The sequence below is a fragment of the Lutjanus erythropterus genome, chromosome 6, assembly GCF_056507025.1.
Source record: "Lutjanus erythropterus isolate fLutEry1 chromosome 6, fLutEry1.hap2, whole genome shotgun sequence".
NCBI classification, from domain to species: domain Eukaryota; kingdom Metazoa; phylum Chordata; class Actinopteri; order Lutjaniformes; family Lutjanidae; genus Lutjanus; species Lutjanus erythropterus.
The window spans coordinates 4,054,780-4,070,603 of record NC_139322.1 but is presented as its reverse complement, the minus strand read 5'-3'; the positions used below and the strand labels follow the sequence as shown (position 1 = coordinate 4,070,603).

Here is a 15,824-nt window from a genome sequence, read left to right as displayed (position 1 = left end):
CCATTTTTAAATTTTGTGTTATGTTGAGCTTCATCTCCCCTGAAGATCTGAGCATGATCGCCGCAAAATAGACTTTACTAATTTAATGATTAATGAATTGAAGTGTGGTTGTATGAGGCACTCATCCATAGTTGTCGTGTTCCCTGCAGAGGATGGTGATCGACACACCTCCAGTTTAGAGAAGCAGTAAGGAGCACCGGTGTAGGAAGCTAAGCAATGTAGGGTCAACATCAGTTTAAGTGTACGCTTAACACTTTATTTAGAATATTTTCACCACTTTCGCTTGCTGTCAAACACCCTTTTCTGACAGGAAACGGCTGTTATACAAGCCAAATATCACTCTCTGCTAAACAACCAAACTCCTTTGGCAAAAACAGTGATTTTACTTCACAGAATCTGTTTGTTTGTGTCACTGTATGATGTCAGTGTTTAAAGGGTGAGTTGTGGTTCACCTAACAAAGAGATCGACACAGCAGTGGACCAACAACAAATGTTCTGAGAAAGAAAATTACTGATTCTGCCAAAGGAGTTTGGTTGGTTTTCAGAGGGTGATATTTGGATTATGCAACAGCAAGTAAAAATCTGTCCAATGGAGAGTTAAAGCTGTGAAAATATTCTAAATATAATGTAAACTCAATAATGATTTTAGGAGGCTAAAACATGACAACACTGGTCCTCCTGCTGCTTCTACAAACTGGGGTTGTGCAGTTCACCATCTACTGCAGATAAAACACTGACTATGGATAAATACCTCATACAACATCATCTCTTAATGTCTTTAACCATCTCTAAGTTTATCACAACATCTTCACCTCCACTCTCCCTGCAGGTTTGAGCGTAACAGCCACAAAAATAACTCATTAATTAATTTAGCTTGATTTGAAGCGGCTAAATCCTGGATTCAACGACTATCCTCACCCCTCTGAATGGTGATCCGAAGGAGACCGCCTCCTCCTCTTCCTCCTCCACTGCCAGGTAAACCTCTGCAGGTCCTGCCGGAGTCTTCAGGTTGGGGAAGGTCCAAGTCTTCGAGCGAGGGGAGAACATGTTCCCTCCATGAGCCTCTTTGTCTGCAGACACAGTGATAAGACATGTTTTCAGCACCACCGGTGGATTTTCTCATTTGGGGGATTTTTTTAATTTACTATAGGGAACTTTCATGTTTGGTTTGATTTCACAGTTGTTTCCATTCTAATAACCATGAAATACAACGGGAAAAAATAAAAATACAGAAATAAAAATCTGCTTCTGCTTCTTTTTTACTGAATAACGTACCGGTCACTGTGACGTCACTCTCATCTCATGTCAGTGTTAATCCACCATGATGTCCAGGCGGAAATATCTCAACAATTATTAGATGAATTGCCATAAATTTTTGTGCAGAAATTTAAGTTCCCCTGACGCTGAATCCTAACAACTTTGGTGATTCTGACTTTTCCTCTAGCGCCACCATGAGGTTGACATGTCAAGGTTTTGCGTTGAATATCTTGACAATTATTAGTTAGATTATCATGTGATTTGATGCAGAGATTCATGGTCTTCATCTACTTTTATGATTCACGCCTGGTACAACATGAAGGAACTCGGTGACCTCTAACTATGACGTGTCAGTGTGTCGTTACCTTCACGGATGACGCTGGCGGAGCTCCTCCCCTCCAGCATGGAGCCGTACTGAATGGTGGGAATCAGCTGTTTGTGCGGCGCGTAACACTCCTCCTGCGACGTCAGCTCCCGCTCCAGGGTGCGGGCCCGGCGCCCGGCCCTCCCCGGGGAGCCGGAGGAGTGGTGCTCGGCCCCGGCCCTCGTCTTGGACAGGCCCCGTCCTGCTGCGCCGCTGCTGCAGTCAGGCAGGGGGAACGTACCGATGCCGCTGTCCAGGGTGTACGTGGAAGCACCAGAACCTGCAGAGGAAGGAGAACAGATGGAGAACCAGTGAGCGACTGATGCATGAAGGAACAAATGACACGCTCGCATAATTCAGGAAACAAATAAATAAACAAAAAGGCAGAAAAGAATTAAGAAAATGTGCAAATTAATGAATTCCTTATTCCTTCATTATTTATTTGATCTTTTTCTGCAGCCTCTGATTTGATTTCCTCGGGGGCGTGGCCTTGTTTACTTCCCTTTGATATGCAAATAAAGGTGGCAGCTAATTTATTTTCCTTCGATATGCAAATGATATATTTCAGTCAAACCCTCGTGGATTGTTGCAGATTTGGTAGAAAGAAGTCCTCTCAGATGCATTAAACCACTTAGGCAAAGGTTACCCTTAAATTTCCATAAAAAGATGCTTTAGATGAAAATGAGTTGAATAAAATAAAATCACCCTGAAGATTCACTTTAATCTCTACGTAGATATTTACATCACAGCATATCAACTACAATATATATTCACTTACAGCAACTTCTCGGATTAGAAATGTTGTTTGATGAAGGTTTGTAAAAATGTTGCAGTCTGAGGAGGCGATATAAAGATCAGTGTCTTTATATATAATATTATATATAGAATACTTAAAATACTGAGTAGTTAATCATATTATTTTAGAATATGAGCTAAAAAAACTAAGTGGTAATTACAGTTGTGAAACAAAGCACGATGTTCAATATTTGCCTCTAAAATGTTCTGGAGTAGAAAAAGTACCTAAAATAGAAATACAAGCGATAACTGACACGCCTCAAGTGATGGAAATCAAATGAATTTTATGGCTGCAGGCATCAAACATGAAACGTTAACAGAACCAGCAGTATTTTGGTAAAAGGTATTATTATTGTTATTTAGTAAATTATTGTCCTAATGTGCCTTTTTTCAGGTCAGTGATCAGATGATGCACAATCTTCCTGGTTTCTGTATTTGGCAGCAACGATCTTCATCTTGTTGCTACGAACATGTTTTACACTGCAGCAGACAGCAAACATGAACACTGACACACACCGAGGTAAAGACGGCGTCTGGACACTGCATCATAGTTTATCAGCACGGTGACGGACGTTTCACTGACGAAACAAGCGAAAATAACACGGATCTGTCTGTTTCTAACTGTTAACAGAGACTTCAGACTTCGCTGATAAACCACAGATCTGCACCCTAACATCAATATTTATGATCACAAAGTTTGCTCTGCAGCTCTGTCAGCACCCACTTCTCCTGTCCGTGACTTTTTGTTTTTTAGTCCTCTTAGCTCTCTAGACAGTTCGTGTGGCTGCAGAAAAAAAAAAACAAACCTTGGTCCTCAGTTGACGCTGCAAATTTGAATCGAGGTCAGAGTAGAGGCGTCGGGGCAGTTTGACACGCTGCCTCAAGATGCTTTTAGAGCGCCATCGGACATTTAAGACAACAGGTGCATCAGAGGCTTTCAGTGCATTTAGAGTTTAACCCTCACCTTTCATGCTGCAGCTTCATATTAACCATGTTGACTCCTGCAGTGTTAACAACATGTTGCTGAGATCTATGTTTAAATTAGACACATGACTATTTCCACACAAGTCTGGTTTGATCTCATAAGCCTTTAAAATACGTGTGATGTTTCTTCTTACCTGCGAAGTGCTGAGAGTGGACTGAGTCGGCGAGGTTTTCATCTGATGTGATCTTTCCGATTCTGTCTGATCCCTGCATGAAAAGGACAACAGAGGCAGACGGAGGAGAGTCAGCGCTTCGCATCGGCACGCAGGAAACCAACAAATTAGGAGCCAAGTTTAGGCCCGAAAGTCGATCTGATGGAGAACAAATTTTACTGATGCGCAGCTGAAACCTGAGAGCCAAAGGAAAGCGAGTCGTGTTTTTCCTCCCGGCGACTTTATTTTGTCTGACTGCTGGGAAACAAACAAACCTTCTCCATGTCGTCTCGACTGGTCGTGTGACTGATGATGTCACTCTGCTGACTGAACACCGGCTTGGACGTCTTACAGTCGAAGGAGAGCCGGCGCTGCGGCACGCTGATCATGTCCTTCCCGTCCACTCTGCATTCATCAAACACAAAGTTAAGTTTCAGTTAAGACGTCCAGGAGAAGTTAGTGTTCGTGCATTTTCCTTCATCGAGGATTTCCCCATTTAAAGGAACAGTTCAACATTTTGGGAAACGCACTTAATTCAAAGATGGCTGCTCATAAATTTGCCATTTTACATTTTAAATATATTTAAATTTCTGTGTCACATTTTACTTGCAGGTTTTCCTATTTTAGCTGATTCATACGCCCAAATTGAAATTTTTTAACATTTTAACTGTTTTTATTTCTTATTAAAATTCTATTGTGGCTTTTATTGTTTTTTTACTTTTCTGTAAGTTTCTCTTTGGTGTTTTCTGTGATTAGGAGCTTTTATTTTATTGTTTTAATGAGGTCTCTACCTCGCTGTGTTTCTAAGTTAAGATAAAGGTTGAGTGAATTAATGAATATTTATTGAACACAACTTTATTAATCCCACTCGGGGCGATTTGTTGGAGCAGCTTGACTTGCATATTTATTTTAATGAGGACAAAACACCAGTTTATTTACAAAATATTCAGATCAGAGACTTAAACATGATTGTGAGCTCACAGTCTGTGTGAAGGTTAAAATACAGCAGAGTTTTAATTTTTTGGATCTTTGGCTCAGCAGATTTCAGAGGTTTTATTTCAGCTACTTTAAGAAATGTGTCTAATTTCAACATTTTCACTGAAATGCAGAGCTGAACAATTTAGAAAAAAATATCTAATTGCAGTTATTTTGACTGATCTTACGATATGATTGGCAATATTAGAGGTGATGATCATTTTTACATCATTATTTTTGTTTTGATTGAAAAACATTGAATTTTTTTGCGGGACTCTGAACCAAAGATGTTTTCTTAAGTCTGTAGTTTCTGATGTGACGTCTCTGCTTCAACACATTCATTCATTTAAAAGACACATCTTGTCTTGAACAAATGCTGCGCCTTCTGTGATTTTCAAAATTGCAGAGAGCCATACTGTGATTTAGATAAAATTTCGATTAATTGTGCAGCCCTACTGAAATGCTGTGAAAACATATTCAGACTATACGCAGCCAATTAAACACAAAACATAAATTTCAAACTATCTGCAGCAGCATCACGATCTCACTCAGAAATATTAACATATAATCTCCCATATTATAAGAATTATGTTCCATCAGTGCAAACAGTCACATCATCACTGATAGAAATCATCAATCATTGATTCTGCTGCAGCTTCATACCAACTTTATTTGATTTATAAATGTTTTAATAAACGTTTTAATGGACCTGCTCTAACGAACTTACAGCTGTCACTAAAAAAACAGAACCTCCACTCACAGGTTTTAATCTGAGCTGACAGAAATGACTGACAGCACCGAGTCCTGAGTAACAAACTCAGATCCAACCAGGAGTTTGACTCTGACACACGGTGGATCTCGTCTCATTAATGCACTTTGATACAGACTGGATGAACGAGGAAATGAAACCGACTGTCTGACTCTGTGAGAGGAAGGAGACGGAGACAAACTCAGGGTTTGTTACTGAAAATTCACCACGGAGCAGGTTACACTTACAGGCCTGAACTGTTTTCAAATAACGTCTGAGTGTGATTATTTTGACTGATATTGCAACTGAGATATGATTTGCGATATTAGAGAGAATGCTAATTTTTATATCATTATTCTCATTTTCATTTAAAACATATTAGGATGTGATTTTCTTCAAGGATTTGTACCAAACAAAGATGTTTTTGTCTGTAAGTCTAAAGATATGATGAGTCGGTTTTACACACATTTAACCCACATTGTGTCTCCTGCGATTTGAAAATTGCCGCAGGCCATACTGCGATTTCGATGAAATTTCACGTAATTGTTCAGCCCTAATCAGTTACCATGGTAACTAGGGCTGAAAAATTAAATAGTTACAGGGTCTACTGCAATTTTCAAATCTCAGGAGGTTCAATATTTGATAAAACTCTGTGGTCCACACTGCTTAATCAATTATCAAAATAGTTTCCAAGTAATTTAACGGTTGACAACTAATCAATGAATCTTTGCAGTTCTACATCGTTTGGTACAGATTTCTACAAAAATCAGACCTTTAATATAAGAATAATGATGAAAAATCAGAATTCCCTCTAATATTACAAATCATGTCACAAATGCAAGATCGGTAAAAAATCATCACAGTTTGATATCTTTTCAAAATCGCTCAGACGTAACGGTAACTGAAGCAGAGTTTAAGTTCTCTCTCTTTTCAGAACTGACAGCTCAGACGTTTCAACAAACCTGCTGTGTGGAATAAAACCCTGCACTCATAGTTTTTAAATGTGTTTGCTTTATTCTGTCTTGCTGTCCTCAGTTTACCTTCAATGTTTTAATCAATTTTTCATAAAAGTCCTTCTAGGAACGAGTCCTACAAATTAGCATCCACTGTAAACATCATGATCTCTGCATCAGACTGTTGTTTTCAGCTGGTTTATGTATTCTGTGTTCCTATCAAATAAACAAAACAATAAATAATAACAGAGCCACATTAGCTCAGCAGGTCTGTCTTCTTCTTCTTCTTTATGTCTTTACAGCAGTTTCCCTCCATGACTTTGCACTTCTGCCTCCTTCTTTATTTAATCTTCCTCAGAGTCCTTTTCTTCTAAAGTCATCTAACCGGTTCGGTCGCTCTTTAAAATTTAAACAAATTTTCTTTCCTCCACACTCGACTGTTCTATTTTTACGCCTGGCCTCTGCTCACCCTGTTTTTCATAATCATCCGATACTTTCTTGTCTCATGTATATTTTTATTTTCTGCATTCATTAAAAAATTGCTCCACTGTCTCTTTTTCATGATCACAACGACCTGTTGAAAGTTTCCCCATGATGAAAAGTTGCTGTCAATTAGAGCTGCACAATTAGTTCAAAATCCCCCAAATATTCAATTTACAGTCACAGAAGACAAATGAATCCAATTTTTCTTAACTGAGAAGCTGAAACCAGTGAAGTTTGGACATTTTTGCTTAAACAGCTACTTAAACTATTACAGTATCGATATGAGAGTGGCGCTGATCTTCTCATTTAACCTTTGGGAGTTGAGTTGTTGTGCTCGATATGTGGAGCTCAAAGTGCCCCAAATATTCATCTGAAAGATAAACCACAGACCTTGTGAGCCGTTTTATCTAAGAACTGTTTTCTTTCTGCAGAAGAGTCCTCTGGAACTTCTTTATTTCCTACTAGAAAGAAAGTAGTTCCTTCATGAAACTTTTCACAAAAAGGTCTGTGGATTACCTTCGGTAACCAGGTCATGATTTCCAGAAAAAGACATTTCTGTTGAGCTTCTCAAATGTATTTTTGGTGCTTTGAGCATCACAAGCTGCCATTTAGTCCCATTATATTGTAGAGAAGTCAGACGTCTCTACGGTCGATATCTCACTCACTCACACCAAAACTATCTAGATGGATAAACAGCACTACAGGACAGAGGAAAATGCATTTTATTTTGAGTGAACTGAACCCTTAACACAACACTGTATTGTTATTTAGCCCACCGAGAAAAACTTGTTGGCTGAATTATAAACTGTGAGTGAAAGAAAAAGAGACAAGTCATAAAACTTAGCTGGGTTGACTCTGTAACCCTTAACTTTCCTCAAGGAACATGATTGTTTTGCAGCTATTTTAAAAGTTAAAACTCCTCAAGTTTAAGTTTATTAAGTAATTTTGGGGTGAACTGTCCCTTTAAAGCTGTGATTTGTTATTATAGCAGCGTTAGACTTCACTGGTCCTTGTTGAATTCTCACCTGTTGAGCAGCTGCTGCATGAAGTTGTCTGAGCGCGCTCCTCTGTACATGACCGCCAGCTGTCCCTGAGCCTGGTCCATCACCACCTCGCAGGAGTGACCCCTCCCCGACCTCTCCACGTACGCCCGCTCCTCCTCCAGGGCCCTCCTCAGCCCCTCCGCCTTCTCCATCAGAGTCGAGATGTTCAGACCCTCCACGCCTTCTTTACACCTGCTGGCCATCTTCACGGAGTCCCTGCCCACCGACGGGATGTTGATCTTCCACTCCTTCTTCTCGTCCTTCGCCTTGGCGGCGTCCGTCTTGCGGCTCAGCGCGGGCAGCTTGCTCTTTTTCAGGCCGAACCAGCTGGCGATGCCGTTGGAGGCTTTCTGCTTCACCTCGCCGCTCTGGCCTCCGCGGTCCTGCTCCTGCAGCTTCAGCACGTTCTCCTCGATGCCCTTCATCACCTTCTGCTCGATGGCCGACTGCGGGCTGGGCGCCGGCTGCAGCGGCTTCTCCCCCTCGGACGTCGGAGGTCTGGGCGGAGGAGGCGGCAGGCTGTCTCCGTACATCGGATTCTTCTTCCCCTTCCCGCTGATCTTGGTCCTCTCCTCTGATTTGGACGAGTAGCGCGGGGCGTCTGAGGGCTTCCCCCCTCTGTGGACGGACGGGCCCTGGCAGGGTTTGGACGGCGACTTCGGGGGGATTTTGTTGGGGCTGTTGCTACTGTGAGGACCGACACCTGGTTTAAGGTTGTAGGCCAGATTCAGGGAGCCAGGACACTTGATGTTGTTGCGTAGAACCTGCGGAGCGTCGGCGTTGGGAGACGGCAGACCGATTTTGCTCTTGGAGCCTTCAGCCTTAGTGACGCACAGTTCTTGTTTTGAAGGCTGAGATTTTACCGCCTGGTCGTAGAGCTGAGACGACCCCGGATACTTCAAACCGCTACCGCTACTTTTCGGTTTCCCATCCAGAGAGTCTGTGTATTTTGAATGTCTCTGCTCCTCTTTGTGGAGCTCCACCGGCCTCTCCGCCGTCTTACTCCTCTCCTCGGCGTAGGTACCTTCACTCACAGCCTCGACCGGCCTGAGACCGACCTGTAAATCCTCGGAGCTCCTCAGTTTCCCCAGCGCAGCCAGCCTGTCTTTGAAAGCGTGGTGACTGGAATCAGCCTGGGATCTCGCCCCCGCTGCCGCCACCGCTGCCACAGGCCTCTTCGGGATGGAGGAGGAGTCGCTCCTCCTGGTTGGAGGCGGCGGCGGCTGCGTGACCTCGGAGCTCTGCACAGTGACGTCGGCCTCCTGCTTCTCTCTGGTTTGCGAGTAGTTCACTCTGCTCTGAGCTTTGCCGAGGGCGGAGTTGGGCAGGCTGTGATGGTTCACCCACACCGGGCTGTCCGAGTCCTCCTCGTCGTCGGACGTGGACTCCGACGTGGACGAGGACGACTGCTTCCTCTGAGGAGGCGGGTTGAGGACACTTTCTGGTAGCGATTTAACGAGCTTCCTCTCGCCGCCGTTGGCCTTGGTTTGGGACGGGAGCGTGGTTCTTTTCTCGAGGCCCTGCGCTGGCTCCTCCTCTCTGGAGGTGGTCGACATGTTACAGACATTCTCGTAATGAGGGACCCTCTGAGATACTTTGGGTGAGGAGGAGGGGGCGGCCATCTTAGAGCCAGCTTTAGGTGCAGAAAGGCTGCTGTAGCTTATTTCCTTAGCGGGCGGCAAGCAGACGTCTTCTGGCTGCGGAGGCGAAGTCGGGGCAGAGTGTGTCGCCGGATAGGACTCGGACCTGGAGGAAGAGGAGCACAGAGACCTGATTATTTGTATCTGTATCTGTTAAACCAACAAAAATATCTGTATTATTTTAGTTTAAAATGTTTGAAAATAACTATTATTATTGCACTATTATTAATAACTTAGCTGTTTAAGACGGGGAGGAAAACGGTATCTGATTGGATCAGAGTCATGTCATCAATAGACTGTGTATTTAATAGGATTACAACATACAGTCTACAGCTCACACTCCCTATTTGGACTGCAGTCCTTACTCGATGCTTTAAATCAGTGATTGATTAAGGTAAAACCTTAATTTTAGCTCTGCTGAGTTAATCACAGAACTGTCTAAATAAATATCAGGGCCAGTAATTTACTATTGTCAAATAATTTAATTTGAATTTCGAGGCAAAATAAAAAATATAAAAAGCAAAGAATGTTTGTGAGGGTTTTTTTTTGAAGAGTCAGAACTGTCCTTTGTTTTTGTTGTCATGGTGATGTCAGTTAGATTTGGTTCAATCCAAGCTGTGGAATATTGAATCATCCATCTTTGCTCACTACATCTGAGCCTTTCTTACCCTCAAGTTTGCATAAACTACAGGTTATATGACCTTTTAAAAATACAAATACTGGAAATTATTGGTTATCAGCTGAAGAAAATCCATTTTGTACATCCCTACTTTTTCAGAATAAGCAGCAACTTCAGATCAAAGAAATATCTGCTTCCATCACATCATTTGTGCTTTCCTGAATAACGTATTCATGCATCGGGTGCATCCGTACCTGGAGGGCGGCGGCGGCGGCTGCCTGCACCTCTCCGTGGTGGTGGCTCTGCGCGTGGGGACAGGAGAGTGATAGACCTCGTAGTTGTTGGTGCGACAGGGGATCCTGGAGCTGCGGGTGAGCTGGGGGCTCAGACGGACGGCGGAGGTCGAGGCCTGAGACTTCTCGCCTATCGAGGGAATCTTCAAGAACTTGAGCAGTTTGGACGGGGAGTTGATGGCGGCGGCTTTGACGTCGCTGAGGCAGGAGGCGCTCGGGCTGACGGAGGCGCTGGCTCTCGCCTCCTGATCTGTGCTGTCTTTATCGGGGACGGCTGAGGGGTCATTGGACATGGCGTTGTTGATGGAGGGGAGCGCTAAGCCGTTGTGAACGCCGTCACTCCCCTCCATGTCACAGTGGGAGATCTGTGTGCCGTCCTCCGCAGAGCTGGGCAGGAAACCAGTGAGCTCTTCTGCAGCGCTCAGGCGACTCTCAGAGCCGTCCTGCTCCTGCTCCGCTCCCATCGCCTCCTGATCACCTGCGTCTGTGATGGAGGAGTGGGCGGCGGCGCCCGCTGGTTGCTGGTGGGCTTCATTCTTGGTGCATTGTTTAGACGAGGGAACAGACTCGGCCGTTCTGCTCTTACTGTGACATTCACTCATAGCAGCTGTAGGAACTACATGGCTCTGGGTGGCGGAGGCTTTCGACGGACTACAGACGTGGTTGCATGGCTTCGGAGGACTGTCCGGGCTCCTCTTGCAGTGTAAACAGCAGGTGTTCCCCCCCTCACACTTCACCGCCCCGTCGCCGTTGACGTGCTGGTGTGTGTCAGCGTCGGAGCAGGAGCAGTGGCAGTGTGTGTGGTGGGACTTGCACTGCAGGGGGGGGAGGGGGTCCGCGGTGGCCAGAACGGCCTCCGTCGACATGAGCACCTGGCTGTAGTCGCAGAAAGACAAGCTCGCGGTGGACGGGTGGAACTTCAGGGGGTCCGTCTCCTCCATCTTGCGAAGGACCTCCAGGATGTGTGCTTTCTTCTTGAAGAAGGGAGACAGGGCCTCCATGGAGGCGGCGGGGCCACGGGGCCCAGGGGAGGCATGTTGTGTGCGGTAGCCGTTTCCCTTCGGGTAGAAAGAAAAGAGATCTGTATCAGAAGACAATTCACAACCAAACAATTCATTTCATCAAGACCTTTAGAGCGCGTGCGTGCAGGAAACCAGTGCAGCGCAGATTAGCGACAGACGTCTTTTTAAAGCACAATAGTTGAAAAATGTCAGAGCAGGTTTAACGTCACACACAGGTGGCGGTTTCAGTCTAATTCAGAGGCTATGATATAATCCCACTGTTTCACTCTCAGGCTCAGATGCAACAACAAGTCTTTATTTTTAAACCTGATTGGTTTAGCTTTAAATTATGTTGCACCACACTAGTTTAGAATTTAAGATTAATTCTGTTGCATCAAAACTTTAAACTCCAATTTAAAATGTGATCAAACTTAAACTTTTAACTTCAAACTTTTGAAATAGCAGCTTTTTTGAGACAGATTAAGAAAAACAATCAAGTTCTGTGGAGAAAGTTAAGGCACAGACTCGACCCAGTTAAATTACTGATTAATGTCTCTTCTGTTTTTTCATTACAGTTGAAACCTTCATTTGTCATTACACAAGTGCAACGAAATGACCTTTGGTTACAACCCGTCCCAGAGGACACAGAAGCACAAAGACTGTACGAATAATTGACATGGGAGGACAGGGACAGGAGGACCACGATGCAGACGATCCCGGCGCTCCGCTTACTTGGATGAAAAACAAATGAAAACGGGAAAGGAGGAAGAGGGAAAAAAAAAGGCAAATCCCAAACTATGCACCTGTTGAGGGGGGACACAGTGTGAGATTTGGAATAAAAAAACACCTCAGCACAAGCAACAGTTAAGACATTATAACAGGACTCGGACACCTGCACATGTGGGTGTGGGGGAAGGAAATCGGGGGGGGGGGGTCACAGCGCAGTCGCCCCGGGAGGGCTGCAGCTCTTACACAGAGCGCTGCCCTCAACCTTCGCCTACTACGCCGCATGGGGGAGGGAGGGGGTGAGGGGCCAAGGAAGGCGTTGAGTTAAGGGTAAGGGTGAATGTCCCAGAAGGAGGTGGGGGTCGGAGCATCTTGTCTGCAGAAACATCCAGGAGAGTGGGACGGGCCGACGCTGGAATTTTCCTGTCTGCCCTTGAGTCTCTCTGAGTCTCCCGGTGGCTTCCTTCAATATGTCCGAATTGGTGGCCAGATTCAGCCGAGCCGAGCTGACAGCTTCTCCAAGTTGGTACCCATCTCGCGAAGGAGCTCAGGAAACGCATCCAGTTTGTGACTAAGCTCACAAATCGCTTGAGTCTGAGTGCTGGCAGCCCTGCACATTCCCTCGTTCAAGGCGAGCAGCTTGTCAATTTCCGCCCGCGTCTTCCTATTTTTGCAATAAGTCAGGAAGCTGCTAAGACCAATCAGCAGAAAGCCTGAAATCATAAATCCAATTATGTATGCGTCTTCAACATCCTCCACGGAAAGGACCGACAGACACACGATCCTCCACTTCTCCCGGGAGTCCATCATGTAACCGTCTGCGAACGTTCCGTCGGGGCAGGCGGGTTCTCCTTTACCCATCTTCATTGTGGAGAACATTTGGTCGATTGCATTGAGAGACCAGCTGACCAGATCCATCATTTTGGTTTTGGAGGAAAATACAGAGAGAGGCTCCGAGAAAGTTTAGACAGAGACAGCACAGGACAGAGAGCAACAGCAGGGCAGATAAGGGCAGGGAGGGAGCGAGAGAAAAAGCGTCCGCCTTCCTCGAGTGCCAGAAGAGATCATTTAGCCAACAGCTTTTTCTCAAAGGAGGAGCAATTAGAGTTTCTCTGATGAGCCATCATGAGTAGGCTAACTAAGCTGACTAATCTTTGAGCTAGCTAGCAAACAATGCAACATTATGTTTAGCTAGATGACAAACAATGTTATGTTTTGTTAGCTTTTAAGCTAGCAAATATTGTAACATTTTGTTAACTGTTTATCTAGGTAACAGACAATGCAACGCTCTGTTAGCTTTTAGCTAGCTAGTAAACAATGCAATGTTTTGTTACGTTTTTTGCTAGTTAGCAAACAATACAGCATTTTGATAACTGTTTATCTAGCTAGCAGACAATGCAACGCTCTGTTAGCTTTTAGCTAGCTAGGAACCAGCACAACATTGTCTTAACTTTTTAGCTAGCTAGCAAACACTCTATAATTCTATTTTTACTTTTAAGCAAGCTGGCAAAAAATGCAACATTTGTTAACTTTTTAGTTAGCTAGAAAACTGTGTGACATTTTGCTAACCTAGCAAACATTCATTAATTCTAGTTTAACTTTTTTTCTGCTGACAAACAGAGTAACATTTTGCTGAGGAACATGGAGCGGCTAAAAGTTAACAGTTTTCTCCTTACTATGTACTTAGTAAGTCCTGACAACACTTGAATTTACTATTTTTTATTATTTTATTTATTTTAACTTGGGTAAGAAAGCATTTTTATATTGCTGAAACTGTATTCAATCTTGGTTTAGATCACTAAACTGTGATTTACTAAGATTTGTCTCGTGTAACAGCGCTCTGCTTTGTGCTAAACTCTGACTAGCCCTAATCTTAGATTAATTAACTCTGAATCGGTGCAACATGTTTGGTGAAACTCACCTTGGCTTGTGCTTCAGTCTGTGCAGGCTCCACCTGTTTGGCAGAGTCATTGTGCAGCTGTGCATTGTATTCTGGGAGTGGTCCCGCCTGGACCTGTAACAGGAGATTCATGAGGCAATTATGATGACACTGTATACACTACAGGCTATTGTACACACAGACAAGCAGCAGCTATATTGTCCTGGCATCTGCTGGAACAATATAGAGCACAAGTGAAAAGGCTGAGATCCATTACTGGCTCGCCAGCGTCTGAAAGAATGAGGCTGAAGAGAAAAAGAAATCAGCAGTTCCGTCTGGTCCTGAGAATCAAAGACATTTACTTAAGTACTTGACTGAAGCGGATGTATTCTGAGGTACTTTTAATTTACTCGAGTATTTCTATTTTATGCTACTGTATGGTAGTTAAAGGAAGAGTTCTGATACAGTGTAGACAGTAGATGGTGGTCGACCAGTTTAGAGAAGCAGCAGGAGTACTGGTGTAGGAAGCTACGCAATGTCCTGCTATGGACAGGGTCAGCAGCAAAATATATCTTTTATCATGTTTAGGTTTGGGTTTGGCTTTTTTAGGCCCACCTAAAGAAAAAAATCACTCATTTGAGTATATGACATATTTAGAATATTATCACTACATTATCTTGCTGTCAGACAGATTTTTCCAACAGGAAACCACCAAAATCACACAATAACACAAACAAACTAACAGATGAAGGCAACAATAGACCAGAAACATTTTGTGATGTAAAATTACTGATTTTGTCAAAGGAATCTGGCTGGTTTGCAGAAAGCGAAATTTAGCTTATAAGTGTAGTCATCTCAACCCCACCTCAAATAATTGGAATTATCCCTTTAAAGTAGTTAAAATGAGCTCCACACATTAATAATGATCAAATATGTAATATAAGACTCTAAATGGGGCATTCTGTAAAGAGCCCTACTAATATGTCAGTCAACCAATATTATTGGCCATATTGCCTTATTTGTCGTCCAATATGCACCGATACGAAAACTTTTTATTTTTAAACAGAACATAATGCAAATTGTTTTTATTGGTTTGTTTTATTCGCAGCAGGTACAGGACCTGAAGACACTGACGGAGGAGTTTACCTGGTAGTGAGCAGTGGGGTGGTTGGGCAGTTTCTGCTGAAAAAGCTCACAGAGCGCTCTGTTCTGTCTCTCCAGGTCAAACACCAACATCTTCAGCTTGATGCACTCCTCTCTCAGATCCTGTTCGACCACACACAGCAGCAGTGAGACAACTGATAGAATCTATAAATTATCAATGACAGCTGATAGATAAATGTGGCTGCATGAAGCACCTTTTGATTCAGCAGAGCCTGGACCACGTGGTTGGCCACCTGAGAACAGAACGTGTTACACACCGAGTTGACATTTGTAGAAAGACTCGACTGAGCAGAATTTATAATTATTCCTGGTTTCTAAATTTATTTATATTCTGCAGCATGAACTCACCTCATCCAAGCATCTCTCATAAGCTTCTCTCTGACTCTCATTGGCCAGCATCAGAGCAGAGTTTTCTGCCTGTGAGGGGAAGAAAAATAACATTAAAACATGTCGCTGAAAAACACACAGTCGTTACTCAGTTACGTAATATCTTGTGTCGTCCCATGAGACGCCAAAAAAAACAGAGCTGCACGGGTGAAACACACAGCGCAACTTCTTAAATTTAACATCACGATTCAATTAAATCAGGCACAAAAAAAGAAAAGGTTCCATTCCAAATCACAACTCACATGTTTTTACGATCATCTGACAAGAAGAACCTTAAGCCTTAAAGGAGTAGTTCCGCTTTTTGGCCAGTTGCTAGGCAACCAGCAGAGACTTCAGGAAGTTACTGGTCCTGGTCAATAAA

General features: G+C 43.6%; 1 protein-coding gene across 2 annotated transcripts in view; it reads right to left on the bottom strand.

The window, feature by feature from the left end:
- nckap5l (NCK-associated protein 5-like) overlaps positions 1-15,824 on the bottom strand; it is a 58,416-nt gene that overhangs the window by 2,299 nt on the left and 40,293 nt on the right. Inside the window, exons 4-13 of one of the 2 annotated variants that reach the window (XM_084720292.1) lie at positions 15,425-15,493; positions 15,271-15,309; positions 15,059-15,178; positions 13,955-14,047; positions 10,268-11,364; positions 7,737-9,500; positions 3,828-3,957; positions 3,535-3,607; positions 1,623-1,901; positions 919-1,070 (exon numbers count right to left, since the gene is read on the bottom strand). In XM_084720292.1, the coding sequence (XP_084576418.1) occupies positions 919-1,070; positions 1,623-1,901; positions 3,535-3,607; positions 3,828-3,957; positions 7,737-9,500; positions 10,268-11,364; positions 13,955-14,047; positions 15,059-15,178; positions 15,271-15,309; positions 15,425-15,493 (3,816 nt within the window). Of the gene's footprint in view, positions 1-918; positions 1,071-1,622; positions 1,902-3,473; positions 3,608-3,827; positions 3,958-7,736; positions 9,501-10,267; positions 11,365-13,954; positions 14,048-15,058; positions 15,179-15,270; positions 15,310-15,424; positions 15,494-15,824 lie in introns of those variants that run through there. The other variant, XM_084720291.1, reaches the window with a different exon arrangement.